General features: G+C 39.8%; 1 protein-coding gene across 2 annotated transcripts in view; it reads right to left on the bottom strand.

Moving 5' to 3' along the window:
* bicdl1 (BICD family like cargo adaptor 1) overlaps positions 1 to 26,254 on the bottom strand; it is a 34,870-nt gene extending 8,616 nt beyond the window's left edge. The window contains exons 1-6 of one of the 2 annotated variants that reach the window (XM_055224133.1): positions 25,565 to 26,254; positions 22,911 to 23,126; positions 9,328 to 9,444; positions 8,640 to 8,651; positions 1,202 to 1,348; positions 151 to 330 (exon numbers count right to left, since the gene is read on the bottom strand). In XM_055224133.1, coding sequence (XP_055080108.1) covers positions 151 to 330; positions 1,202 to 1,348; positions 8,640 to 8,651; positions 9,328 to 9,444; positions 22,911 to 23,126; positions 25,565 to 25,951 — 1,059 coding nt within the window. In that variant the 5' untranslated portion in view covers positions 25,952 to 26,254. The remainder of the gene's footprint in view (positions 1 to 150; positions 331 to 1,201; positions 1,349 to 8,639; positions 8,652 to 9,327; positions 9,445 to 22,910; positions 23,127 to 25,564) is intronic. The other variant, XM_033972923.2, reaches the window with a different exon arrangement.
* Positions 26,255 to 27,237: the final 983 nt, after the last annotated feature.

Genomic DNA, 27,237 nt, shown 5'->3' with positions numbered 1-27,237 from the left:
TTAAGATAAGATTTAAGTTAAAGTCAAAAACTAAAATAAAGTTAAGTTAATGTGGCTATAAACAAGAGCTATAAGGTTTGAGGTGTATTACCTGTGTGGTTAAATCAAATTCATATCAGATATAGTGTTTTTGTCAGATGTTCGCGTTACCTGTTCCCTCTCCTGCTCCAGTTCCTCTTGCTCCATGCTCTGTTCAATCTCACAGAACAGACTGGATGGATGGGGGCTGAGGGACGTTAGGCTGTGCTCCTCCGTCAGCTCCTCCAGCCGGGCACCCAGCTGTCTGTGGGACATCTGCACCTCCTGGAGCTCCAACTGACTCTGACGAAACTGGGTATGGCAATAAACAAGGGTCACAATAGAAGGAAAGCTGAGAGTCCATTATCTAGAATAGTTGATTTAGTCTGTGAAGCATAGAAGAGGTTATTATAGTGTAATAATCAGCCAGGGGTTCCCTGGGAGGTTGTGAGACAAAATTCATGTTCACACAATCACACAGTTAGTACGTGTCCTCGCAAAGGCAATTACGCTCATGTATAAATCCAGTGGAACGCCAACCATTGTTCCATGTTAGTGTAAAAAGAGTCTGTGGGGCATTGAGTAATTTATGGTCTTCCTAACCTTTAATTAAAACTACAATCCAAAATCCTACTCTCTTCTAATGTGGATTGTTATATACAGCGATTGAATATATATGTTAAAATATGTGTTTCAGATATGTTTTCCTTAAGTTGTTAATGTCATTTTTAATTCAATCACCATTGTTTGTATACCCAGTATACCACTAGCGTTGTTAATCCGACACGTTGTATAATTTATGGGTACTTTCTACTTATTTGGGTACAAGTTACCTTGTACCCAGATAAGTAGTCATGCTACCTGACCAGTTTTCATAAATAAACCACATTTTTTCAAGAAAACAGAAATTCCTCATCAAAAGTAAACAAAAAAATTTCTATTTTCTACAATATTTAAACTACTTATTTTCCTTTTAGTAAATCACCAACTAATCCAAAAACGTTATGTAAAATACTTGTGTTTCAACAGTAGTTATCTTAGTTTATTAGTTTGTGTTTACAGTAGTCCATAATAATATAGCATAATGCATAATAGCAGTTTAGTATAGTTTTTAGACATGCTTTAGTACCAATTCTTCCAATACAAAAAGTACAGTTAAAACCCTGCTTGTCCTCTATCTTACCTGTACGTCCTTGTTGTGGCACTGTCTCTCCAGTAGCAGCGTTCTCTCTCGCAGCTCATCCACTGTGTTCTGCAACAGCTCGTTCTCCTCCAGCACAGCACTCACCCTTCTCTCCAGCTCCATCTTCCTCTCCGACAGCATCTTAATCTAGCAACCAGTTACACCATTATACCACACAGCCATCACATAAACAGAACGTAAAGCTACCATGCCAAAAATATGCTGTGAGCTTATCGTTAATGGTACCAAAACATATACGTATTTGATTTAAGGTTACATTGTTTTCCTACAGCTCTTTTCTTGCACAAGCTAGACTGCTACTCCCCTTGGTCTGAAGAATGCAGTTGCTAAGAGCTAAGTGGGCGTCCGGTGCCACCCTTGTCTTCAGGAATGTCTCGTTGATAAATTTGTATGTGGATTTAGAGCGATATAAGCACACTGCTCTCGTCCTCATTCATTATACCAGTTACAATCGCAGCATAAAAAAGAATTCAACCAAATTTTGGTTTCTGTCTATTTGGAAAATTTGTTTTTGTGAACTATCAAACTACAGACAAGCCAAGTTCCCAAGCAGATCAGTGAATTCATGCATTTTTTAAAAAGTCTTAATATGGGGAGTTAGAGACACAGCTAATGTAACTGTAACTTTTAGTCAACTTTAGACTTAAAGCAGAACCAGAGGCTTCACTGGCACTGATTAATGATTGGCTGCAGGTGCTGTGGTTTTATGTAGAGGATTATGATCAGAAAGAGGCCCTAGTTCACAAAGCAGGTAGAAATAACCCTGAGTTTAATTCCTGGCTCAGGCCCAACTCAGAGTTTCCTGTTTCAGAAAACAGGTTTGGAGCAGAGTTAGACCACTCAAAGTTTGTTCAGTTTGAGTTCAGCTGAGGAGAGAAGCCACGATCAACGAAACCCAGAAAAGAGGATTCACCATGGTAACAATAAATCACAGGAGGCTTCCATCTTAAAGGGACAGGAAGTCATGTGACCATGAACAGGTCAAATTCAGTAAGTAATATTTTAATGAATAATTAGTATAATGCATAAAACACATTATTTATTTATTTTTCACACTGGTAGTTTTGAAGCTTACTATTTTAAAACTTGAAATAAATGCCATCACTTTGCATATCTTGCACTAAAAATATATGTGAGTAGATATTTCTGTGCCATATTTATTAACAACCACTAACCAAATTCATTGATCTATGCTTGATAGAAAACTGATAAACTTGAACAAACTAATTTAATAACTTATCATAAGCAGAGATTTGTGTTATATAATAAATTACAAATTGAAACAACAATTTATAAAAGTGGAAAATAAATTCACTTAAAATTAAATCTTCATTATTAAACTCAGTTTTAACTGTCCTTATATTGTGAATGGGAAAGTAAACAGTCCAATCAAAGCTCTCCTTCAGGAGCAGACTTGGGGTTAAACTTGGGGTCAGAGGAATAAAACTTGTTCTGGACCAGTTTAGGTTCACAGAGTGAGTTACCATGGTGACTGACTCAGGTTTTAGGTTAACTCTTTTTGTGAAACTGAAAACTCTGAGGTGACTTCTTTTTTTGGATTAGAAAAGTCTGAGTTTGAACTAAACCTGCTTCTTGAAACAAGGCCAGAGTCCAAATGAAAGACTTTCTGATTGGATAATCATCTCGAGAGCTAAAACACCAAATTATAACATAAATAAATGACATCATGTCCAATATTTTTGTAATTAAGAATAAATTAGCATTAGAATTGTCTGTGTCTTCAGTCATCCAGGTCTGATCCACAGCATTAGAACTGTTAAAGCTATATTTGATTTGAGCATGTTTACCTTATATCTGGGGACACAGATAAGTCAAGTTTATGAAATTAAAAAAAAAAACTTACATACAATTAATTTGATTGATTATTAACTTTGCAAATTTAATGTTTTAATGAATGTATTCACATAGAAATGTTTGGAATCAGGTCTGTCTAATTCCATTTGGTTCTTGTCAAACTTGATCAAATCCTCACCAAAACTTTTCTTTGACTAACACATCATATCTGAGTAAAGATTTAGCTGCTACTTAAATATAACTCAGTTTTCACCTGTCAATGGTGTAATGTTACGTCTCATTGGTTTGCATTCTCAAGACATCTTACTGAATCCCTGTCTAGTTAATTTTTATCCCAGCTGCTTCTGACCTACATCTTCAACCTACTTTTCTGCGCGCTGCAAAAGCACACTTGCTTTTCCACACCCTCACATACATGACAATCAACATTCTTTTTTTTATATATTCTACACAGCCAAAGCATCAGACAAATAAAACAAAAACAACACCATAAAGCCAGCATTAGTCACCACTGGATGACATAGAAAGTGCGTTGGAAAGTGGGAGCTCCCAGACATTGCAGTGGATCTAAATTTAGCTCTGATGTGGTCTCTCCCAATTATAGAGCAACGCTGCAGTCTGCTATTCTCTGCATTTCAACAACACTCACTATGCATCGTAATAAAAGTTTTAAATTAATGAATATATGAATGAGTAAAGTGGTGAATAACAAGCAGTATGTACATAATTACATGCTATAAACAGTTAGTTTACTTTAGGTCATGCATCCGAAAACGGGAATTGTCTTAAGGGTTTTTAAATTCTCTTTCATTATACAACCCCAATTCCAATGAAGTTGGGACGCTCTGTAAAACTTAAAAAAATACAGAATACAATGATTTGGAAATTCTTTTCAACCTATACTGAACTGAATAAACTACAAAGAAATTATATTTAATGTTCAAACTGATAAACGTTATTGTTTTTATGCAAATATTCCCTCATTCTCAATTTGATGCAACATGTTCCAATAAAGCTGGGACAGGGGCAACAAAAGAATGGGAAAGTTGAGGAATGCTTAAAATACACCTGTTTGGAACATTCCACAGGGGAACAGGTTAATTGGAAACAGGTGAGTGTCATGATTGGGTATAAAAGGAGCATCCCCGAAGGGCTCAGTCATTCACAAGCAAGGATGAGGCCAGGGTCACCACTTTGAACAACTGCGTGAGCAAATAGTCCAACAGTCTAAGAACAACGTTTCTCAATGTACAATTGCAAGGAATTTAAGGATTTCATCATCTACAGTCCATAAAACCATCAAAAGATTCAGAGAATCAGGAGAAATCTCTGCACGTAAGCGGAAAGGCCGAAAACCAACATTAAATGAAGTGTGCTGTGGTCTGACATTTTCAAATTGTTTTTGAAAATCATGGAGGTCGTGTCTGCGGGTCAAAGAGGAAAAGGACCATCCGAATTGTTATCAGCTCAAAGTTCAAAAGCCGATGTCTGATGGTCTGGGGGTGTATTAGTGTCCATGGATAACTTGCACATCTGTGAAGGCACCGTTAATGCTGAAAGGTACATACAGGTTTTGGAGAAACATATGCTGCCATCCAAGCAACGTCTTTTTCAGGGACGTCCCTGCTTATTTCAGCAAGACAATACCAAGCCACATTCTGCACGTGTTACAGCAGCGTGGCATTGAGGTAAGAGTGTGGGTACTAGACCGACCTGCCTGCAGTCCAGACCTGTCTCCCATTGAAAATGTGTGGAGCATTATGAAGAGCAAAATACAACAATGGAGACCCTGGACTGCTGAGCAACTGAAGTTGTGCAAGAATGGGAAAGGATTCCTCCTGCAAAGCTTCAACAATTAGTGTTCTCAGTTCCCAAACGCTTATTGATTGTTGTTAAAAAGAAAGGTGATGTAACCCAGTTGTAAAGATGCCCCTGTCCCAGCTTTATTGGAACATGTTGCAGACATCGAATTGAAAATGACAGAATATTTTTTATAAAAACAATAAAGTTTATCAATTTGAACATTAAATATCTTGTCTTTGTAATTTATTCAGTTCAATATAGGTTAAAATGGATTTTCAAATCACTGTATTCTGTATTTTTTTTTTTAAGTTTTACACAACGTTCCAAGTTCATTGGTATTGGGTTTGTACGTGAAGCAAGTTGTATTTTGGTTTAGTTGGGAGACATGATGATTCTCTAATTCTTTAATCATTTTATTTATTTATTTCTCCCTTGTACATATTCAAACCCTTTTGATTTGACATGTCTGACTAATCCAATCTGGAAAGCAACAACTAATGTGCACACTGGTATGTAATATTGTACTGTGTTATGGACTACTAGTTGGAGGCAATAAGGAACACCAGTGAGGGTTTCAGAAGGTGCTTGAAAGTTATGTAGCTAATTCATAATATAATGCACAGTTATCACAGTCAAATCAAAATATCAATTTGAGCTGATACACTTCAAATCACAAAAGCTAATTTAGATGATAAAATATTCTCTGCAAAAAATATACTATATAGAAAACTATTGTTGTACCTATAATTAAGTCCACAGAGTACAAATAGGTTCTGATATTTATGGGATTATTTATGGGATTCTTGTCCTGGAGAAGGATTTATATTTTAAACAGAATCCTACTTTTTAAACACATAATTGCAGCTGCAAAAGTTTGCAAAATAATACGTTTTGATTTTGCAGCTCTAAAGTAGCAGTGCAAGAAGCACAACATAAAGCTTTGTAGACTCAAAGCCAAACTACTCAATTAAAAGTACTGCTGCACTGTAAAGTATCTTACTCATATAGGAGTCTGAAAACTACTCTGAGAAATATCATATTATTATTTGTAAATGTAAAGGACTTAGTTGTGGTTAATTTACTGCACAGTAAGTGAATGAACAAAAATGATTGTATACTCCTTGTGAAAGATGCACTGTTGACCATAATGTATCATTTTAATACCATATTGTGGAGCATTCCAGTCCAAGCAAAAATATTTCCTCATAGACAAGAGGCCCTGTATCAGAAATGTTACACCTTGCACCTTTAACAAAATAAAAATATTGTGATAGGGTTCAATTCACTAAATAGTACTGTGTAATCGATGTGTTTTTGTTGTTCCTGGCCCTACTGTACAGCAGGCCCAAAAGACAACTGTTATCTATGAATGCTGCTTAAATAACCATAAGGCAAAATTATTAACAGAATACCATTAAAATACTATGAAGTTTTATAAATAATAGATCAAAAGAGTGTTTATTAAATAAAATAATATAATATATCCTAAATTTTGAGTTGTATGACGTGGAAGTGGTTAAAAAGTGATTTATACACAACATTTAGCACAGAAACACATCTGCATCTATATATGAAATAGTCCATTGTAAAGTGTCCAAATCCAAGACAACCTGTTCAATCCATTCTAAACCAGCACTTGAGCTGATACACAGTGCGCTATTGAGCAAAGAGCAAGGACTGAAAATGTCACCAACGAATGACAAATTGACCTCCAGAAAGTTCAACCTTGTGGAACAACTCGGCGAATACATCCGTGAAGCAAGAAGAGTGGGATCAAACTTCTAAATCTGAAATACATATTTGGAGAAGGGATGGAACTCATGTACGCTAAGTTTTTGGGCTTAGCTGACCACTCATCACTGAGACTGATATCAAAGCAAACTGCAAGATCAACATGCAGACGGAGATTGAGCAGATTAAACAGCAGCTAACCAAAGAAACCCAATGCAGGGAGAAAGATGAGGGAAATAGCTGGAGGACCTAAAGAACCTCCACATGCAAGAGAAGGATCGAGCCAACTCGGCAGAACTTAGCCTTCAGAAACGTAAAAATAGAACATACAAGTCTGGAGGTTGAAATAGCCAAGTTTAGAGAAAATGGACAAGCCAGCCAGAAAAATCCAACAGCTTAAAACAGAGGTTGTTAAGGAGAAAGAATAGAGCAAACTAATGCAACAGCAATTTCAGATTCAAAAATGTGACAAAGACATCTTAAACAAACAGTGGAAGAAAACAGATGTTGGAGACAGAGAAACAGTTGCTCTTGAAGAAGAATACGGTTCTGACGTCCAAGCTGCAGGAGATGAAGGCCAAGAACAAGCAATGGACCAAAATGCAACTCTACACTAGGGAGTGCATTTACTGATCCTAAAATAGTTTCTAAAGAACTGAAAAAAAAGTTGAAAGAGGAGACCAAGCAAAAGGTCTTCATGATTCATGGTCCAGAATTTGGAGGAGATGCAGAGACGGGGGAAAAACTTTCAGGATGCAGACAGACAGTAGACTTGAACAGGACTTGGAGCAGGAGAGAGAACGCCACAAACATAATCAAGAAAGCGATTATTTTGAAAGAGCCGGAGCAACTGAAAGAGGTGCTGAGGAGGACAGAGGAACAGCGCTCCCTGCTGGACAATGCTATCATAGCGCTGGAGCTAGAAAAAAACAGAGGAAGTGGTGCAGGAAGCTGTTCTGCTGCTGAAATCACCACAAAGCTTGCACAATTTTCTGAGTGAATAAAACAGCATAGCAAAAAGCTTTGTTTTTTATTATGCACTGAACATAATATTTATCATATTTACTGCACTATAATCAGAGGTGAGGTACCATTATTTCCAAATAATTACTCAAGTAGAAGTACAAAGTAGTGGTCCAAGAAATTACTCAAGTAAGAATGAAACTGTATTTAGGAAAATACCACTCAGCTAAGTGTAAGAGTAACTGTCTGGATGTAACATTTGACTTATAGTTTGAAGTTAATGTAATTGTAAAGAAAAAGATTTCATAAAGTATACAACTGAGTATTTTTTTTGACATAGACCACAAAATTTTTACTCAAATTGCAAATACTGTATTTATTTAGATAATACAATGTTCTCTGCACAGCACACAATATCCTTTGTGTTTTTAAAAATCTATGTTCTTTACATTATGCACTCTGAAGAGAATCCTATACTTTTATCACTAATCTACTCACAAATTTAAATTCAACATAGCTTGAGTGTTAGAATTAGATTGTATCTGAGTCCTATTTAGATTTTGTTTAAATTTTGCATTGCGATTTCATTTTGGTTCTTTTCTAACTGTTAAAAGTGCACTATACTTTTCTGCTGGATGGTCCATGAACAGCTTGTCTCCATGGTGATGCTATTGCTTGGTCAGGATTACACTTACCTTCAAGAATGATTTTCATTTTTCACTGCTCAAAAACACCATGCACTCTTACTGTGAGTGTGGTCTCCTCTGCACATATATGACCTACGACTTGGCCAAGCAGAGTCAGCTGCTTGTCTCCATGGAAGTAGACAGTTTAACGCTGTACTGTGGAACATTCCAAGCCAAGCAATAACGTCTAGGAGACAAGCAGTTGGCAGACGCTCCATGAGAAAAGTTGCATAGTGCACCTTTAAATCCTGGTTTAGTCTGGGTTCAGTTCTTTAGACTTTTTCTTTTTAGACTTCACCCTTGTTGAGATTACTCTGTTTCTTGAGTGTAGTCAGTGGACAACCCCTGTTTTTAATGGACCATATTTTCCATGCAGCATGCAGTGACAAAGACAAGGACAGCGGCCGGAGACAACTCACTTCTAGCCCTTGCTGCTCCCACAAACAGGAACAAATGGTGAAAAGAGGAGACATATTGTTTAAGTGCTTCTGACAGCTGTTCTTTGTACCTGACCATATTCTCAGACAGACACAAGTGACTGTGTTTTCCCTCTGAGCTCAATAATGCAGTGTACTGTACTTTCTGTGCCAAGGTTTTCACATTGGATTATGTAAGGGCACTGCTGGGCCCTGTGCACTCTGCCATAATGAAATAAACTTGCTGTAAATTGAAGAGTGTATAAATATTGCTGGGTTTCCGATGGCATCACGACATTCTACAGAGCCGCTATATTAAACTGATGGAGATAGTGGAGGCCTAGTACAGATTTTATGTTATTTAAATACAGCTGAATACTGTATAATATAAAACACCACTTGGTAATGTATGGTATATAATGTGCTTTTTTTATCTCTGTTGGGCCCATTGTTGCTTGTAATCACACATATATTCTGAAGTTAGTGGTTTCACAAAAGTATTCCATAATGCCTTGAACGTCTTCACAAGTAATGACCCAGCAAAGTTTCTCCACTATTGTTTTCATCATTTTTGCTAATACATCCCTACAGACTTTGTTGCCTAATTTTGCCTATTCCCCCAGTCCAAAAGCTATGGATAAGATGTACAGAACAAGGTTGCATAGATACAGTGGACATAAGAGTGTCTGACCTCTGCCTGTAGGGTCTCTAGTCTCGTCATGTGCTGGCTGGTGGACATGCTCTTCTCCCTGAAATCGTCCCGTAGTGAAGTGACCTGAGTGGACAGCTGCTGCTCCACCTCTGCAGCCTGGAAGAGGACACAGCACAGGGGAATACAGGTCATTTTAGGTTGGGAACAAAACATGGATCAGATATAAACATCAAACTCTGAGAACATGCTTTGTGTTAATGGTTATGTTCTAAAGTATATATTTTTTATATTCTCACCTTCTTTGCAACAGATCAATAACCATGACAAAGAAATATTAAAAAGTGTGACAGTTATTTGTTTTTTGTCTTTGGTTTTCAAAGGTATTAAACAATCAGATACTAATTGATACTAGATAAAACTAGTATCGAAATAGATACTCATTTGGTTTGAGCAAGTATCAATAGTAAAGTCACATTCACAGGACAGATGAACATGAACCTTTCCTGAATAGCTTCAGAATGATCTTGAGCTGTATCAGAAGTATAAAACCACATAAAATAGTATAGATCCATAGACCACTATGGAATCTACCGGGACGACTTAAATGATAATATAAAGAAAGTACTACGATTTAAGTGTGCGTGAGTGTTTTTTATTAAAAATTTTGTTATTTATTTAAATTTTTGTATTGTGACAACTCAAGACACTAAAATTCAGATGTCCGTTGTCCTATTTCCATGGTCCTATTTTTGCATGGCTGCTTAAATATAATATACCTTTTTAAATCAAGTTTTGAAAAAGTCATTTCCGTCGCAGTTTCACTGGCTAAACCAAGCGTGCAATTCCAGTTTTATATTGTTACTCAGAAATCATGACCTTTTAAGCAGCCCTCTACAGTCCTCCAAGCTTATCTTTGGTAAATATAGTGCAGTGTCAAACATTCAGACAAAAACTCAGACGAATGCTTTCACCCTGCCCAACTGTCCTCCATGCGGCAGAGACCCTCCCAACAAGAGAGGGAGTATGATTATTGTGTACTCCGTTTTCAGTATTGTTTCAATATAATTTCAGTCTGGTTTGGGCTTATTGGCCAGGTGTGATCAGGCCACTTGACAGTCAGCATCGGCCTCATTTACATATCACAGCGCTGCTATGGCAACCACTAAATCCATCAAAATACTGTCTCACAAGGCTGAGAAAACAGACAGAGAGTAAACAAGCGTGTAAAGTGTTCTCAGCTTATTTACAAACATGCACAAGAAGTAAACATCACCTTCCCTTGACCTAAATCTTGAAAATAAGGTTTAAAAAGACATGCTTAATTCTGAGTTGAAGGTAGAAAAAGCCGATATTACATATTACATCCGTTTTAAATTAAAATCCAGATCAGAGTTACACTAGACTGAAATCATCCTACTAGCATATTACATACTGCTATTGCCCACCTCCTCTATCCATGGTTTCAAAGCGATGAAAAACAAAGTATTATATTTTTGAATGGTGAAAAGTGCTCAAAATGGCACCTCTTATACATACAATATACAGTATTACCCCATTACCCCACTTTGGGACCTGCATGGGGCAACAAACTCTTAATTCAATAGGTTTCAGGTAGAGTAAAATTAATAGATATTAGTATGGATACTTTTATTACATCTATTACAACCAATTTTTTCACATTGTTGGCATCCATAATAGGGCGGCAAATCTAATCGCAATTGCCATGCTTGTCAGAAAAATCTTTTTTTTTTTTCAAATAGTTCAGCCCTAGTTCATTCCAGCAATTTGAAATGCTAATCCTATGTCAGCTGTCAGAAATGACTCCATCCTCATGAGTATCTTCTGAGGCAACATAAAACCCATGTAACTCCATAAACCCAGCAGTAAAAGTTTATCTAGAGGCGACTAGCTCCTTTGGGATTGGATTTTTTTTTTCTTTTTATGGCTTAACTCTGTAGCTGTACTCTCATAGTGTGATATGCAGACAGCCAGATGTGCTTGGCCAAGTTCGGTCAGTGAAGCGGGGTCAGGGGGCAGAACCGTGACTGTTGGCTGACCCAGTAGCCGAGATAAAGGCTTAAAATTGGAGCAGTAAAGCCAGTGGTGAGGATAGAGGTTTAATCTGAATGAATTCCTCCACTCTGGAGCAAATGGGGGGAATCACATAGACGAGAAATCCGGGGCAGAAAAGTAGGGCTTGATGGAGAAACAGGCTACTCTTGGACGCAAAATATTTTTACAAGTGCTCACAAGACAAAGCATGGACAAGAACTTGAAGTAACATTTACCCTTAGGGCTGCGCAATACATTACAATCAAATCAGTCAAATCAATTTGAGTCAAATCAGAAAGGCTGCTATTGATAATAGAATGTCCTCTGCAAAGAACAATATATACTGACTTTTTATAGAAAACTCTTCTGAAATTCATAGGATTCTTGTATTAGTTCATCAGTTCATATTCTATATAAACATTAATCACACAAATCTCATCGCAGTCACAACACCTTCAGAAAAAATACAATTATCACAAAATCGTGCAGCTTTAGTCACACTGAAATTGAATGCGTCACAATTGCTTTTAAGGTAATGTTGAATCTATACCAACATTTTTCAGAAATGTGCAAAAAATGTGATCCTACTTTCCCTCCACTCTCTTTTCTTCATGGTAATCTTACAAGACTCAATTAAACATAAGTGTCACTTGTGTCCATGGCTATCACTATGTCAAATTAAAATATTGTCAAGCATGATGACATCATGAAAGAAGACTAGCTTAACCATAATTGATTTTCATTCATGCTCTGGACATCTCTACTCATGCTGAGCTTTTTAGGACACATTATCTGTCTGTAGTCCAATGCTTTTTGTACAGTCCATCAGTAACGACGCCGAGTTTGAATTTGCATGCACTGCGGTCGTCATGACAACCAGGAGACTTGGTGATGGGTTGAAATGACTTCTTTCTCTCATCTGTGTCTCAGGCCTTTTCCTCTGTCGCCTCCACAGACATTAAACTATTGCATAACAAATCAGAACAGAGAGACTACACCTGCCAATCAAAAAGATGTATCTGGAGATGGAGGGCCATATGAAAGGTTAAAGGTCACAGAGTAGGCAGTGGGTAGGGCTGTTAATGAACTGAATTTTAAAGATTTAGTCCTCTCTTTGTGGTTTGGAGAAGAGTTCAGACTTTGGAGGAATAAATTTGGCAATTTTTTGTGTGCACTGATTAAGAGTCTGCGTTCTTTACATTGAGGAAATTAATATAGAAAACTCATTTTTTGCTTTTAATTGAGAAAATATAACCAAATTAAAAACAGTGATTGATCAATACAAGGAATTAAATCTTAATTTTTCTTTTTGGCATATCACCCAGCATTGTATAATATGAATATACTTTTCCCCAATTATCCTAAACTAATACATTTTCAATTGTTACCTGACAACTGATGTTTACAGTAGTCTACTGTGAAATGGATGTAAATTGTGTTTAAAACCTGCAAGCCACTTATGTGTTCACATCCATAAAATGTAAAACCAATGAGTCATATTTCAACTTCCAAGTGATTTCAGTCTTGAAGGGCTAAACTACCTTTAGAATGAGTCATCTGATTTGCTATCAGCTAAATGCTAGCTAGTTTTAAGCTGCATTTTTTTAGTCTCCTGTCTTGTTAGTAACGTTGTAGTCAAAACCACACTAATTGAGACAAAGACCTGTCCAAGACCACAGGGTCCCAAAACCAAGACAAGATCAAGACCGCTGAGAGTCGAGACCATGACAAGACCGAGACTTTCAAAGGTCGAGACCGAGACAAGACACACATATTGACGCATATATATCACAGTTTTTATAATTCTATCTCAATTTCACCTGATTAATGTTGATTTAGGCTTCAAAGCCAAACAAACTGCACTGTACAGAGAGTGTTTCAGTACAGAGAACCCCTGTTTTAAGCCAACTTCCACTGGCACTTTAAAGAAAACTGCTTGAAAATAAGTAGGATTTTAAGGATGTGCCAACTTTTTTCATGTTTATAACCGGAGTTACATTCTCTTACTGGATATGCTGTGATATCTTCCAGCCTCTGCACATACACCAAACGTACATTGTGACAAATACAATGGATTTGTACACTTTTATTAGGCAAACTTCAACCACATGTGGCAGTCCTCTGAGGGAACACTGTAGCATAAGTTTAGATTATTTTTTTGCTCTGAGTTTGGTCTTGGTCTAATCAGTGCTTAATGAGAAGAAAGCTTATAGCCTGCGCTACACACAGAGAGGAGAGAGAGCGAAAAGTCGATGATCGGCATAGTGACTTGAGGGTACGTGTGTAGTGTGCATGTGTGTAGTGATGTACCGCGCAGTGTCTGCTGACTCCAAATGAGCGTACAGGCTGCAGTGAGAACCCCCGTGCGGTCCCAGTACAAGTTAATTGGTCCAACTTGAGACCAAGACCGGTCTCGAGTATTACAACACTACTTCTTAGCAAACACAATATCTACAAGTAAAATTAAGACTGTAGGAACTTTATGGACATGCTATAAAAGGGTTATTACAAAGTTATTACAAGGTACATTACAAAACATTAGGCCTGGTTATTGTCTAAAGTAAATATTTGCTAGATTGAAGAGTCAGTGAACTACTTAAATCGCAAGGGACATCAAAAAGTTAATGAAGAAAGAATTAAGAAGAAAACTCCACAGACAGACAGAACCTTATTGTTGTTCATTCACACAGCTCCTATACACACACACTGTATTTAAACCTGCTCTGATCCTGTGTGGTAATAACATTAGACATAGGTTTCTCCCCCTGGTTGACTCTGATCAGATTAAAAAGCCTAGCAAACGACTAGGCAACTCTATTGAACAACTCTATTGAAACTGTTTGAATTGCAAAAAAGATACGACGTTACACTATAACTAATCTAAACTACTACAAGTAATAATAATTTATTGAACTAATGTGTTTTACAGATTTCTCAAAGCTCTCTGTAGTCTGTATACATTCACTCATTCCATACTATTTACAGTTATGATCGTTGCAGTTCAAATACTTCTATTACTGATATAACTGGTCCAACTTTCCCAAGAAGAGGAAAAAAAATCCAAATAACAATTGATTGAATATTAAATAAATTCAGCTATAATTAAGTGAATATTAATCACTTTTTTAACTCCTCATATAGGACACAAAACTATGCTCAAAGGCTCATTCAGTTCTGTTGTATCAACTCCTCTTGACTGTTTAATCAGTGTAGGCCTACAGTGTCTCTCCAAGGGCCTGATGCATATGCTCAGGTTCTTACACTGGATTAGGCTTAATCCCATCATCATATTACATCACTTCCTGTTCTGCTGCTCTCCCCAACGCTGCTGATTAAACTCAAAGGGGAAACAACATCACATTGACATTAGCTGCCCAAATAAAAAGATACTTCTGATACTTCGTTAAAAACAGGTAAACAGGCTAATACCTTCATTTCAAATTTCAAATCATGTCAAGTCATTTTGCTGAGTGAAAACTGTAATCAGAATGGAAATTTACTAACAGGGATTATAAAGGGATAAATAAAGTAGTAAAGTAAACATGTCTTCACCAATAAATAAATAAATTTATATATATATATATATATATATATATATATATATATATATATATATATATATATATGGCAGTGTCCACCACCAATCTGACCAGGAGTGAATTGATATAGGTTGATGGTTTACATTCCAGTGGTATTTACAACAATGCAATAAACATGAAATTATCCAAAGGAGGACAAAAAGTGGATAAAATTAACCCATACTAAGGAGCTGTCCATGTACCACCTGAAGGAGCTTGGGTACCACAGTCAAACGCTGCTCTAAAACACATGTTTTTACAGGTGTCGAAAAAAAAAATTAACTCAATACCAGAGGTAGTAGTGAAACTTATTATCACTGAGATCCACAGCAAAATGTTAGTATTACAATGCAAATACAGAAGCCCTAATAGGAGCCTTCAATTGAAACTATTAAAAGAGTGTAGATTAAAAATAGCGAGTCCCTGAGGTCTGTACAATTGCAGGTAATTTACACTGAGTCCATTCAGTCTGAACAACAACACTTAGTCACAGCCTGGTGCCCAGTAATATACTCACACCACCAACAGCAGGACCAAACAAAATTACACAACAGGAAGTAAACAGAGCGCCTCCAATCACCTCATCACTTCTGCCACAGTCTCACACTCATCTCACCATGGCAACATGGGTCGATGCACACAATTAGGGAGTTCATTTTAAGGAGGCCATAGTTTAAAGGTGCACTGTGTAATGTTTATGGTGGAAGGTCTGTCCCGTTATCTGCTTCTCTCCATGGAAATGCAGAGATGTGTAGCAGTATATGATAAACATTAAACAAGCAGGTGACACCATCAAGTCAGGTTATGGGTCAGATCTGTGGAGAGGCAGGAGATATTTTTTAAGCAATAAAAACTCATAATCAAATAAATGCAAGATAGATCAAATTAATGTCATACTGTGGAACATTCAGTTACATAAATATGAGGAGTGTGACAGGTAAGAATGATCAAATCTGCCCTTTGACATCTATAAATTCAGACGTTATGAGTTACATCTGAGTTTATAGTTAAGGTTACAGCTCATTTTTCAAATATCAGTGAACAACATAAGCAGTAATCATATTATTCCTACAGTGATTACGTTTAAAGCTATAAGATTTAAAGATTGAAAGCAGTCATTTGCCGTACATTTGTCCAAACCCCATCATAATTTAGGCTAAAATCCCCTACAAAACTTGAAATATGCTTTGACCTTAAGTGTGTATCATATAGATTCTCAATGTTTGATTGAATTGAAAATGTTCATTATTAAAAGAGCTGGTTTTCTTACTGAGCAGATGAAATAATGGTGCAAGGAGTCATTAAATTTGGCATGCTCTGTACAGTGATGATAGTGGAGAAGAAAGACAGAGATGAATCTATGTTGTTTGAATATTGTAAAACTTGCTGTCTTGTACTTGGCTCAAAAATTGGCCACTGTTTCCCAAAAGAGATGGCTTCAGCCCCAGAGGAAGAAGCATTACTCATCTGTGCTGGGGTTATCGGAGTCTGCATGGGCTTGTCCGTTCCTGTCCTCTGTGCTTTAGGGAGTGACACAGCCTCTGCACCTGCTGCCAACAGTGTCACAACAAAACATAGCCATCAGATGAGTTATTTTTCTAAAGTTGTTTGGTGTTTCATGGGAATTGCCCTGGTTACAACCATGCACAGAAGCTCCTATGGCACCATGTCTGTCTCTGACAGACAGGCTGACTGTATCTCAGGCTCCGCCCCCTCTCCTTATACAGTCAGCCTTCTCCTAATGCAATCATTCTCACTTTCTTTCCACGAGGAAGCCGCAACAACAAGCTCCCTCAGTGTTACGGGCAGCTAGCTAGCTTCTGTATAACTATTCACAAACGAGCCGTAAGGCAGTCGTTGACAAGTGCAGTTGTCGGCTTCAGCTTGTATGCTGGGTAAGTTCTCACAAATTGATTACTAGCTAATAAAGACTGATAGGGCATGACCGCGTCAAGGTGAGCTGCTCTTTTTCTGTCATTTGTGCAAACAGGTCGGTCTGCATTTGATTGCTGACCGCCAGGGTCATTTGTACTTAGCCTTGATACTTAACATTAATTTGTTAACCAGCGTTGACAAATTAATGTTATAGCGTTATGTCATGCAGTGCTTCCATGTCGGGCAAGGAACCTCATCCAATGTGCATAGCTTGTATGGGTGCTAAACATGCTCCGATGGAACTGGCTGACCCCCAGTCCTCTTCCCATTGAGGAGGCTAACTCCCAGGACCCATGTCTGACAGAGACCAGCCCTAAATCCACAGCCTCCACCCAGCCTGCACAAGCTGCTAAGAACTAGGCATACTTGGTTGATGATGCCAGCGTTATGCCACTGTTTGAGGACCTCCTCGAAGTAGACCCAGGGAATGAGGACGCTGATGGGGATGGCATTGCTTCTGACTTCCTTGAAGCTGTGGATATGGAAGATGTGGAGGAAGATTCCACATTTTCATCAGCCCAGCCCAGACCCCCCCAATGCATCTGGTGTTACCTCCTCTGTGGATAGCAACCTGTACGAAGTGTGCAAACGCACTGCCGCCAGGCTTAATGTGCCACGGTCTGCAGCTGTGGTTGCAGACGGAGGGGAGAGGGACCTGTCTGATGGCAAGCGCCTCACACCAACCCAACTTCTTTGCAAGCAGCTCCTCCCGGCTGCATGCATGAAGGAGATGAGGTACTTCTGGGCTGACATGCTCAAGAGCAAACACCCAGTTCAGGGTTACTTCAAACTGGAGATACATGAGATAAAAGAGTTAAGGCTGGCTGAACCTCCAACGGTGGAGTCTTCCGTGGCATACCAACTGCATCCTAATCACCGAGCCAGCCTCAATTTCACTCAAGTGCGGCAAACCCAGTTCTCTGGGATGAAATCTGGGTGGTGAATGACCTCATCCTACGCTCTGCTTGTGGAGCTGTGCAAGACTGCAGCTGTGTGATGGGGCCAGCTGTCACAAGTGAAAGATGTCTATGGCTTAACCAATCAGGTCTGACTGATATGCAGAAGGCAGAGGTCATGGATGAGGCCTATGACCCCACCAAGTGTCTGTTCTGGCCAGCTCTGGAAAAAATGAAGGAGCACTCTCCATAAACAAGAGGGTGAAGAGCCTTCAACTTATGTCTGCGTCACAAACAGTCTTCTCTTCAGCCCTCACTGGTGCAACAAGCCCCAAGGTGTTCAGAGCAAGCACCAGGCCACAGCAGACTACTGGTCAGCAAGCTGGCCAGCAGCAGTGGTCAGGCAATCCCAAACCATGGGGCAAACACTCCTATACTGCAGTAGTGGCAAAGAACCACTGCTCAAATGAAAGAAGAAACACAAAACCTAGCATTTTTTTTTGTCTAAAGTTACTGCTCCTCTAAAAAGGAGGAAAATGGAGTTGAGCCCCAACCCCAGTTCAGATGTCCTGGTTAGTTTGCCAGGCGTTATCTCTCGTTCTCTCTCCTCTCACATGTTGCAGGGGATGAGCCAGGGATCAGTCACAAAGCATGCTTTTCGAGAATAAAGTTTTCACACTCACATCCATGCCACGGGCTAGGGGAAAACTGTATTTCACAAAAAAATAATTCAATTTGAATTGTCCCCGGTCTTCGCCACAAGAGTGACCTCACACTCTTTCTCAGGCGGGCGTCATTACTTCTGGCACAGGAGTGACACCACCGGCGATTTATATGGGACAACTCATTTTGGAGCAGTGGCTCCACCTGCATCCATTGATTCTATCCATTGTTGCTCGAGGGTACAGGCTTCAATTTGCTACGAAACCACCCACTTTCAATGTGGTGCTGACTTTGGTGGCCAGAGGAGATGCAGCTGGAGTCTTAGAGGACGAGATCTCATCTCTGTAAAACTAACAATCAATATGGCATGTATCGGACGCCGATTGCCAGCGGGGTTTTTACTCTTGCTATTTCCTGGTCCCAAAGAAAGGCTCCACGTCACTGCAGCCCATTCTTGACCTCTGTGTTTTAAACAAACACTTACGGAGATTCAATTTTAGAATGCTGACCCAGCAAATGTTCTGTCGCTCAATACGCGGGGAGGATTGGTTCACAACAATCAATCTCTCAGACGTGTATTCCTATGCACCCAGCTCACAGGAAATTTCTCTGTTTTGCTTAGGGGAGATTGCATACGAGTACCAGGTCATTCCCTTCGGGCTGTCACTGGAACCAAGAGTTTTCAGCAAATGTGTGGAGGCAGCGCAATCAGAATATTCTCCTACATAGATGATTATTTGGTGTGCTCCAACTCATGGGAGCATGCAGTGAGAGACACTATGACAGTATTCAATCATCTCTCTGCCCTGGGTTTCAGTATAAACCATGCTGATAGCCGGCTAGAACCTAAATAACACACAGAATATCTGGGTTTAAGCATAAACTCCATCTCACATCTTTCCATCAGAAATGGAATTTGAACCATTGGTCTACCCGCACAGGTTATTGACATTTATTCAGTGTGCTAGGGCTGCTTCCACTCGCTCTTTATATAACTGCAAGTGGCGTGTGTTTGACGAGTGTTGTGAGGCCAGACAGATCATTTCTTTCCAATGTTCTGTGTGTGACATCCTGTGATTTCTGCATCAGTTGGTGGATGAGCATAAAGGTTTCTCCACTATCAGTTTATTTGGTGGCCATTTCGGTGTGCCATGTAGGCTTTGGGGACAAAACAGTGGGTCAACACCCCCTGGCTTGTCGTTTTATGAAGGGTGGTTAAACCCCTAGTTCCCCTGTGGGACCTGTCGGCCGTGCTCAATGTGCTTTGTCTTCACCCTTTTGAGCCCTTGGAGGCTGTTTCTTTGAAACATGTAGCCCTAAAGACTTTTTTTGCTTTGTGTTTTGATGTGGGCAAAGTGTGTTAGTGAAGTGCAAGCCTTGTCGGTTAGCCTGACATGTTTGCAGTTTGCTCCTGGATTGTCCATGGTGTGCCTGCACCTCAACCCGGGCTTTATGCCAAAGTGGAATACGGCCTATAGCTGTTCTAGTTTAGAACTTATGGCCTTTCATCCTCCACCTTTCTCCTTTTCAGAGGAGCATCAACTTCACTCTGTGCCCTGTCCTGGCGTTGCGAGTATACAGTATGTTGACAGAACAGCTGGCCTTAGAAAGGCAGATCAGTTGTTCGTGTCATGGGCTTCTCCTCATTTGTGCAAGCCAGTGTCCAGTTCGAGGCTTACTCCCAAGGATATGGAACCTCTGCAGGGGTTAATGGCACACCAGGGGTGTAGCTACTTCATGGGCCTCGTTCGGAGGTGTATCTGTTGAACACGTATGCGCTGCAGCCAGTTGGACATCGCCGCATACCCATACCTTTGTACCACCCAACCGAGGGTGTCTGGCTATGCTTAAAGTCACTGACTGCTTCAGGAGCTTCATTTGCAATCCGGGAGTGAGCTATATCTCCCATTGTGAAACACCGAACAACGTTAGAAAAAACTCAGTGTTACTTAATGTTACCCAAGTTCTCTAATAACAGAGTGAGGTGTTTCACCTTCATTGCTCTCCTTGCAAAGCAGAAAGAAATCACTTTAGAATGGCTGCATTAGGAGGAGGCTGACTTTATCAGGAGAGGGGGCGGAGCCCGAGATACAGGCAACCTGTCTGTGTCCGGTGCAACTGGAGCTTCTGTGGATGGTCACGCCCAGGGCGATTCCCATACTGAATGATCTCACTCTGTTATCAAAGAACCGGGGTTACGTTAAGTAACCTTGAGTTTTGGTAATGAGATGGCTGCTGTTCCTGACTTATACTAACTACATTGCTATACATTTGATGTAATGTGCTTTTATGCCTACTGATATAACAACTGCACATATTGAAAGTGATGCTGCTGTACATTCATAGAAAAATGTTTTTGTTTTTTTTTCATCAAAGATACTAAGTTTTATGTCATTCTGATGTACTTCCTGCTTTGTCTGGAAAAAAAAAACAGTTCTCTCAGCACATGTTTTTGGGTCTGTGAAGTAACAAATATTTGATAACTAAATTATTTCAATAGCTGATTAGTTGTGATTAACTGCTTAACCTGTTTCAGTCCTAAACTGATGATTATAAAATTTGTCTTAAAATATTCTTTAGTAAGAATTTTACTACACCTGTTTTTTTTTTTGGGTGTTTTTTTCTTCTTTAGAATAGAACTACTTGTGAATAGATAGTTTTATGAATTTACAATGTGTTATAAAGTATTAGCAATATCATAATTCTTGGCAGAATGAAATATTATATACTGTATAAAATATACACCGGTACACATGCACATTAATGTTGTTGTTTGGATTTTGATTTCAGCATTGTTAGATTTTACTGCAGTTGATTTTCCAAAATGGAAAAATTTGTTATTGTGTACTGTGTGTTTCTAATCTACTTGGATAACACAGAAGAATCATAGTTCTCGTCCTTGAGTGAACAGGGAATGGCTCTTTTAGATTGAGCAGGTGTTTTGTTGAGCTCTTTAGCAGGATTTAAACATTGGTACTTTCGACTGCATCAGCCCTGTTCACTGCCAGTCACTTAAGACAGCCTTGTCTCCACTCTGCTGTACACCAAGGATTTACTTATTCTCTGTAATTTACTGACCACCACACCCAACAATACTTCACCCCTCTAAAAATTCTTTCAAAGGAGCGCTTTTCAGAAGGCGGGTACACCACCTGCTTGTCTTATTGGTTTTCCTGGAATGTTCCACAATATGGCATAAAACTTTCCTATCTTACATGTATTCAGTTACATGTCTTACTGCTAAAAATACCTTGAAAAAGATGCATTACTTATTGTGATCGAACTCACCACTCCAAATACCTGACCTGCAGTGCATCTTTAAAAAGTTAAAATGTTCAGTGTAACAAGTGTTCAAAATCGCTTCTGCAGAGCTTACCTACATCTGAACCTGAACCACTTGAAAACCCAATACAAATAATTAACAACTGCATACACTCCTCTATTTATCACCACCTTGTCACTTTTATTGAGGGGTTTTATTGAACCTGTTTCAGAAAGTGCCCTTGAATTGTCCGTCAACATGCAGATTGAAGTGTCCTGTCCAATCAATATTAATTATTAATCCTCGCAGCCGGAAGCCCCACTTTTATATTAATGTGTTAGCATAATTCAGGTGAGGCCAGACAGTCATTTGCATATGGGATGGTCAAACTATTGAAATGGCTGGCCTCCTTGTCTTGTCTGTATTTGCTCATCTTGTGTATTTTGCCAGGACTTAACATGAAGTCTTAAAAAAGGGTCAGCCTATAGGAAGAACGTTATGATCATAGCTTTTTATGTTATGTTAAAATGCCAATGATACTAAATGCCAAAATTTTATGTTGGGTTTTAGCAGGTTGTCTAGATTGATTATAGACATAATTGATATAATTTATCACTACAGTAAAACACAAAAAAATGGTCATTGGTAGGTTGATGATCGTGCCTTAACATAACCTAAAATATACCAAAAAAGCCCAGAAACTCCTGACCAAGATCTAGAGATAAGTCCCCTGGATCCTGGTCACCAGAGCTGCTCTAGTTGAAGGATGAGTCAAACACAGAAAACCCATGTCTTTGTGGAGGCAGTTGTATATCTGTATGTTTGACAGGTAGAAAGGTGAAAGCTCTTGCTCACCATTTTAAAAAGTATGTACCTCACTTATTTGTCGCTGTTGCACAACTTGAATCGTGCTCTGCAAAAAAGAGGCCTTCCTTTCACCCCAGAGCAGACTAGGACTGAATGATTTGGAATTCTGTACAAAGTTCACATTTTAAATGTGTCCAGAAGAACTGACTGAAAGACTGAAATATGAACTGACAAACTAATACAAGAATCACTTTTCAAAACATGTTTGTAGATTTTTTTTGCACAATAAGAATTTAGTTGTTTGTGAAGGAAACAACTCAAATTGTGATTCTGATTTGATTGCTTTTAATCTTGCAGCCCTAGTGCAGACATTTCCTTTTTAAACACATACTACAGCACAACACATTACACCATAACCGCTAGCCTCACCCTGTTGAGTTGCTCCAGCAGCCGGTGGTTCTGCTCGGACAGTTCCCTGATGGCCCTGCTCTTGTCCCGGTCTGCGTCCCTCAGTTGGACCTGGTGTTTCTCGAGCTCTTCCTGGAGATGCAGGACATCTGACTCCAGCTCAGCCACGCGCTCCTCCCACTCCCCCTCACGGCTCTCCAGGCGCCGCCGCAGCTCATGCTTCTCTTGTTCCAAGTGCTGCCAACAAAGTATATACATATGTGTAAAGAAACAAAACATAACTATGGGTCTAAGAAGTCATATAAGGATAGAAAGTGATGTAGGTGGTGAAGTATAGATGGACATATACTATATTGGCCAATATATAAAGGCCCAATATTTACACTTTCTATTTTACTTTTTTGGGCCTTGTCGTAACGGGCGAGTGTAGCGGACCAAAGGATGCAGACTCGGGGAAAATTTACAGGATTTATTGTAAGAGTATGGACAATGTACAACCAGTGGATGATCCGGAAGTGAGCAAGTGAGCAGGTGAGCAGGCACACAGGAAACACAAGGACCGAGGACATGAAGGGACGACAGGAAGACAGGCAGAGCAGGCAGGAGACATCCAGGGCCGGAACACAGGAACACGGAACGCAGGAACAGACAGGAGTGCAGAGACACGACAGGATGAAGTGAACATGACAATGATCCCGCGCTGAGTCTCCTCTCCCAGCTCCTTTTATGCCCAACAGGCATGTTGATTGCACTGATGGGCTGCAGGTGCGCGCGGGAGGAGCCAGGAGCCCAGCCCAGATCTGGCAGGTGAGGGAGGGAAGGAGCACGCAGGGAGGAAAACCCGGAGTGGACACTGCGGATCATGACAGGCCTCCAATCTTGTTTTGGCCAACTTGCCAAAAGAACTTTATTTGAAAACTTTAAAGCAATACGATAATTGCACAAAATGTGACAAAACTTCTCTCTTGTAGGTTATGGTAAAAAGGGTTGCAGATGAGTAGTCATTTTAAATGACATCATTTGTGGAAAATGATCAAGTCTGAATCTACAGAATGTATTGGCCAACCGTGTCTCTGGAGCACATGTGTCAAACTCAAGGCTCGTGGGCCAAATGTGGCCCTCCACATCATTTTATGTGGCCCTCAACAGGGTAAATTAAAAAGGTATGATGGTCTTAAAATGTCATTTTATCAGGAGATATACAGTTACAAAGCCATATTTTTACATCTAGGCAAATGCATATACAATATGTGTAACTTGAATAAGTAATAAATACAGAAACAGTTAATTAACAAGTTAAAAAAGTAGTTAGATTTATTTTATATCTGGCCCTTTGAGAGCAGCCATTTTGATAATGTGGCCCTCGGTGAAAATGTGTTTGACACCCCTGCTCTAGAGTTTAAATAATTGGTATCAGCATTGACCATGAAAAAAAACAAAACAAAACATACTGGTTGATCTCTACTAGAAAGTTGTCAAAAAACTTTGAATGGACCAAATCGCACTGTGAAGGAAACTTAATTGTAAAGAGCAAAAGTGCCAATAAAGCTTTATTTTGGAGGGCAGGAGGTAACGAAAGCTAGATTACTACACTGGACTCTTCATTTTTGTCACAAAGATAAGGGCAAAAATATATACTATATATACTATATGAGTTTTTATATACTATACTGTATGAGTTTTTATACCTTTGTCCATATTTTGTTTTTTAGAGAATTATTAATTCTTTTTTTCAGTGTGCAGTAGATTTATTCAGTATTATTTACACTTGTTGAGTGAGTGGGCTATGCTATAGTTGTCCTCTTCAGGGGTTTTCATCTCTTTGCAAATGTACCAACAGAGCAGGAGATAAAAGAGTAATCAGAACAATGGAACCCTGTCCCAACCCTGGTCAGGACGAGACAGGACTGGAGGGTATGAGGGGGTTGTAATATCTTCAATGATGGACTGGTCTTTTATAGGAGATTTATTCGGATAAAAGTGGATCAAAGACCTGAGCAGATGTACGGTCAACACGTAAGCCTGGTCAGCAACAGGATTAATATGTGCATAGAGAATTCACACTGTAAACACTACTGATTTTGGCATATAGGCAAAATTGCAAGTTAGAATATTAAATTTTATAAAACATCTGCCATGGGATCAAGATGAAAGTCTGAGCACATGCAACGTCCAGGTAAAATGGCTTGGGTTGATTTGTATTTGTTGTATTTATTGCCATATTATAGTCTATCCCGTATGAATGTTTTACTATTTTAAGTAAAATTAAACATGGAAGTTATTAGCTTCCAGTTGGAAAGACTAAAAACAAGTTTATATACCGCGCTCGGCCTGCTACCTCAAAGCTGCTGCTGACACACTCAAATTAAAAAGACCCCTTAAGACAACTGATAAAATGTGCTGAGGCTTTGTCTATAGCAATTACTCAGACAAGTGACCTGCAGTACTGTACATTACATTGCAGTAGTCTGTATCCCAAGCCTAGGCTACTTCTGAAAACAGAGCCTGAATTAAAAAGGCTTAAAGTTGAAACCAGATAAGCCTGCAGTGGACGAGGACATTATTCCAATAGGACACTCTCTTTAAACTTATTTGTTGGTTAAAACGTCCCCATGTCTAATAACAGAAGAACAGAGAACAATGATTGTTAGTTTGAACTGTTTGTGTTTGTTTACCTCCAGTTTGTCGCTGAGCTCTTTCTGCATGCGCTCATATTGCTTGGTCAAATCCTGGTTTCTTTCGAGTAAAGCTTTCCCAAGTTTAGCAGCTAAAACCAGGTCTTTTTCCTTTTGTCGGAAGAGTGTCAGGAGGTCTGTGCTATGCCCCACTCCAGGTGCCTGTTGGTCGGACAGCTCGTCTTCGTCGTCTCGCTGTCCTGTGAGTACAGCCAGTTCCTCTTCCAAGGCCGTGCCGAGGCCTCCGGAGCCGGCATGCCGCAGAGGGTGAGGCTGCATGCCGCCAGAATCCTGCTCCGAGCCCTGGGGCTCCAGGCAGTCGCTGTCCAGCTCCAGTGGTGCTGACACCGTGGAGGACGCGTGCAGGTTCAGGCAGAAAGCGGACATAGACACGCCAACAGATGAGAGCCCCCTTGCTGGTTTTACTCCGGCTGTGCCCACCCTGGCATGAGCGGGTTCGGCGGAAAACACCAGCCTCTTTTCAACACTTCATCCATCTTTCTTCGGTTCAGATCCAGATCTGTCCTTTAGCGCCTGGAGTGCACCAACCGCGGCACAGAATCACAGCAAACACCGCCTCTTCTGCGGCTTTAATACTTCTGTAACGCAATAATAGACTGGTTTTATCCCGGTATTAGGGTCCTTCGGGTCTTTCTGGGTCTGTCTGTCAGGATCCATTCCAGAGAGGGCTCCCGGTGCCCCATAATGATGTTAAACGGGAAGCATCAGCCTAGCGGTGTGCGCGGCCCCGCGGTCTGCTCAATCTCAGTGTGCGCGTCTCCGTGACACCAGTGACGCGCACAGACCTCGTACAAACCGCCTCTCCATTGGCTCAAAGCGATAGCGCCATATTTTGGCACTTCTCTAACACACATCATGCTCATGAACTCACACATCTGTCTGAATGAGGACAGGGAGGAAATAAGATATGAGCACCTCTGTCTGTAGGATGCTTCATCCATGGGCCTATGCACCAGTGAGGAAAGACCCTGTGTTAGGATTTGTTTTTTGAAATATATTAGAGCATAATACACATCAGTCAATCTGCAACAGGCAAAATAAACATGTGGTGAGCTACCACTACTGTACTGTGTGCTATGTCCTACATGCTACAGGCATATAACCGGCTGAAGTGTCTCTAGTGCCTCAGATTAGCCACGTGTCGCCTATAGACACTTTACCTGTTGCTAATCTGTGACTCGCACTGATTGATTAAGAACATAGAACTTCATATTGGCAGAGTTATTAGGCTGAAGACTTTTCAAAGCCGTTTACCTTTCCCTCGGGCCGAAAGAAATATACTGAGGTGAGAAGCCTTTCTTTACCGTGCTGAATGTAAAAGTGACAGCAGGCTACGCTAGCAGGCCCAGGGCCGGGCTGTGGATATCCTCCAACGAGCCTCACACACAAATTTCACGACCTTGACATCTATAAGTAAAATAAAGTCTGAGTGTACAGTAGGCCTGTCTATTCTTCAAACACTGTGCCTGTTTCTATTCTATTATGATCTTTCATTTATGTAGCACTCCTCTTGCATTGGCTGTGGAGGAAGTTATTGTACTGGTGAATGAACATAAATAAAGCCCTTAAGAACTGGCAGAATACAGCACAATAGAAGTGGGTCACTCCTGCTGCTCCTGCTGTGGTATTAGGGGAGACCATCAAAACACTGA

Source organism: Periophthalmus magnuspinnatus, chromosome 9 (genome assembly GCF_009829125.3).
Source record: "Periophthalmus magnuspinnatus isolate fPerMag1 chromosome 9, fPerMag1.2.pri, whole genome shotgun sequence".
In the NCBI taxonomy this organism is placed as follows: Eukaryota; Metazoa; Chordata; class Actinopteri; order Gobiiformes; family Gobiidae; genus Periophthalmus; species Periophthalmus magnuspinnatus.
The sequence above is the reverse complement of the archived record's forward strand: the minus strand, read 5'-3'. Positions and strand labels throughout refer to the sequence as shown.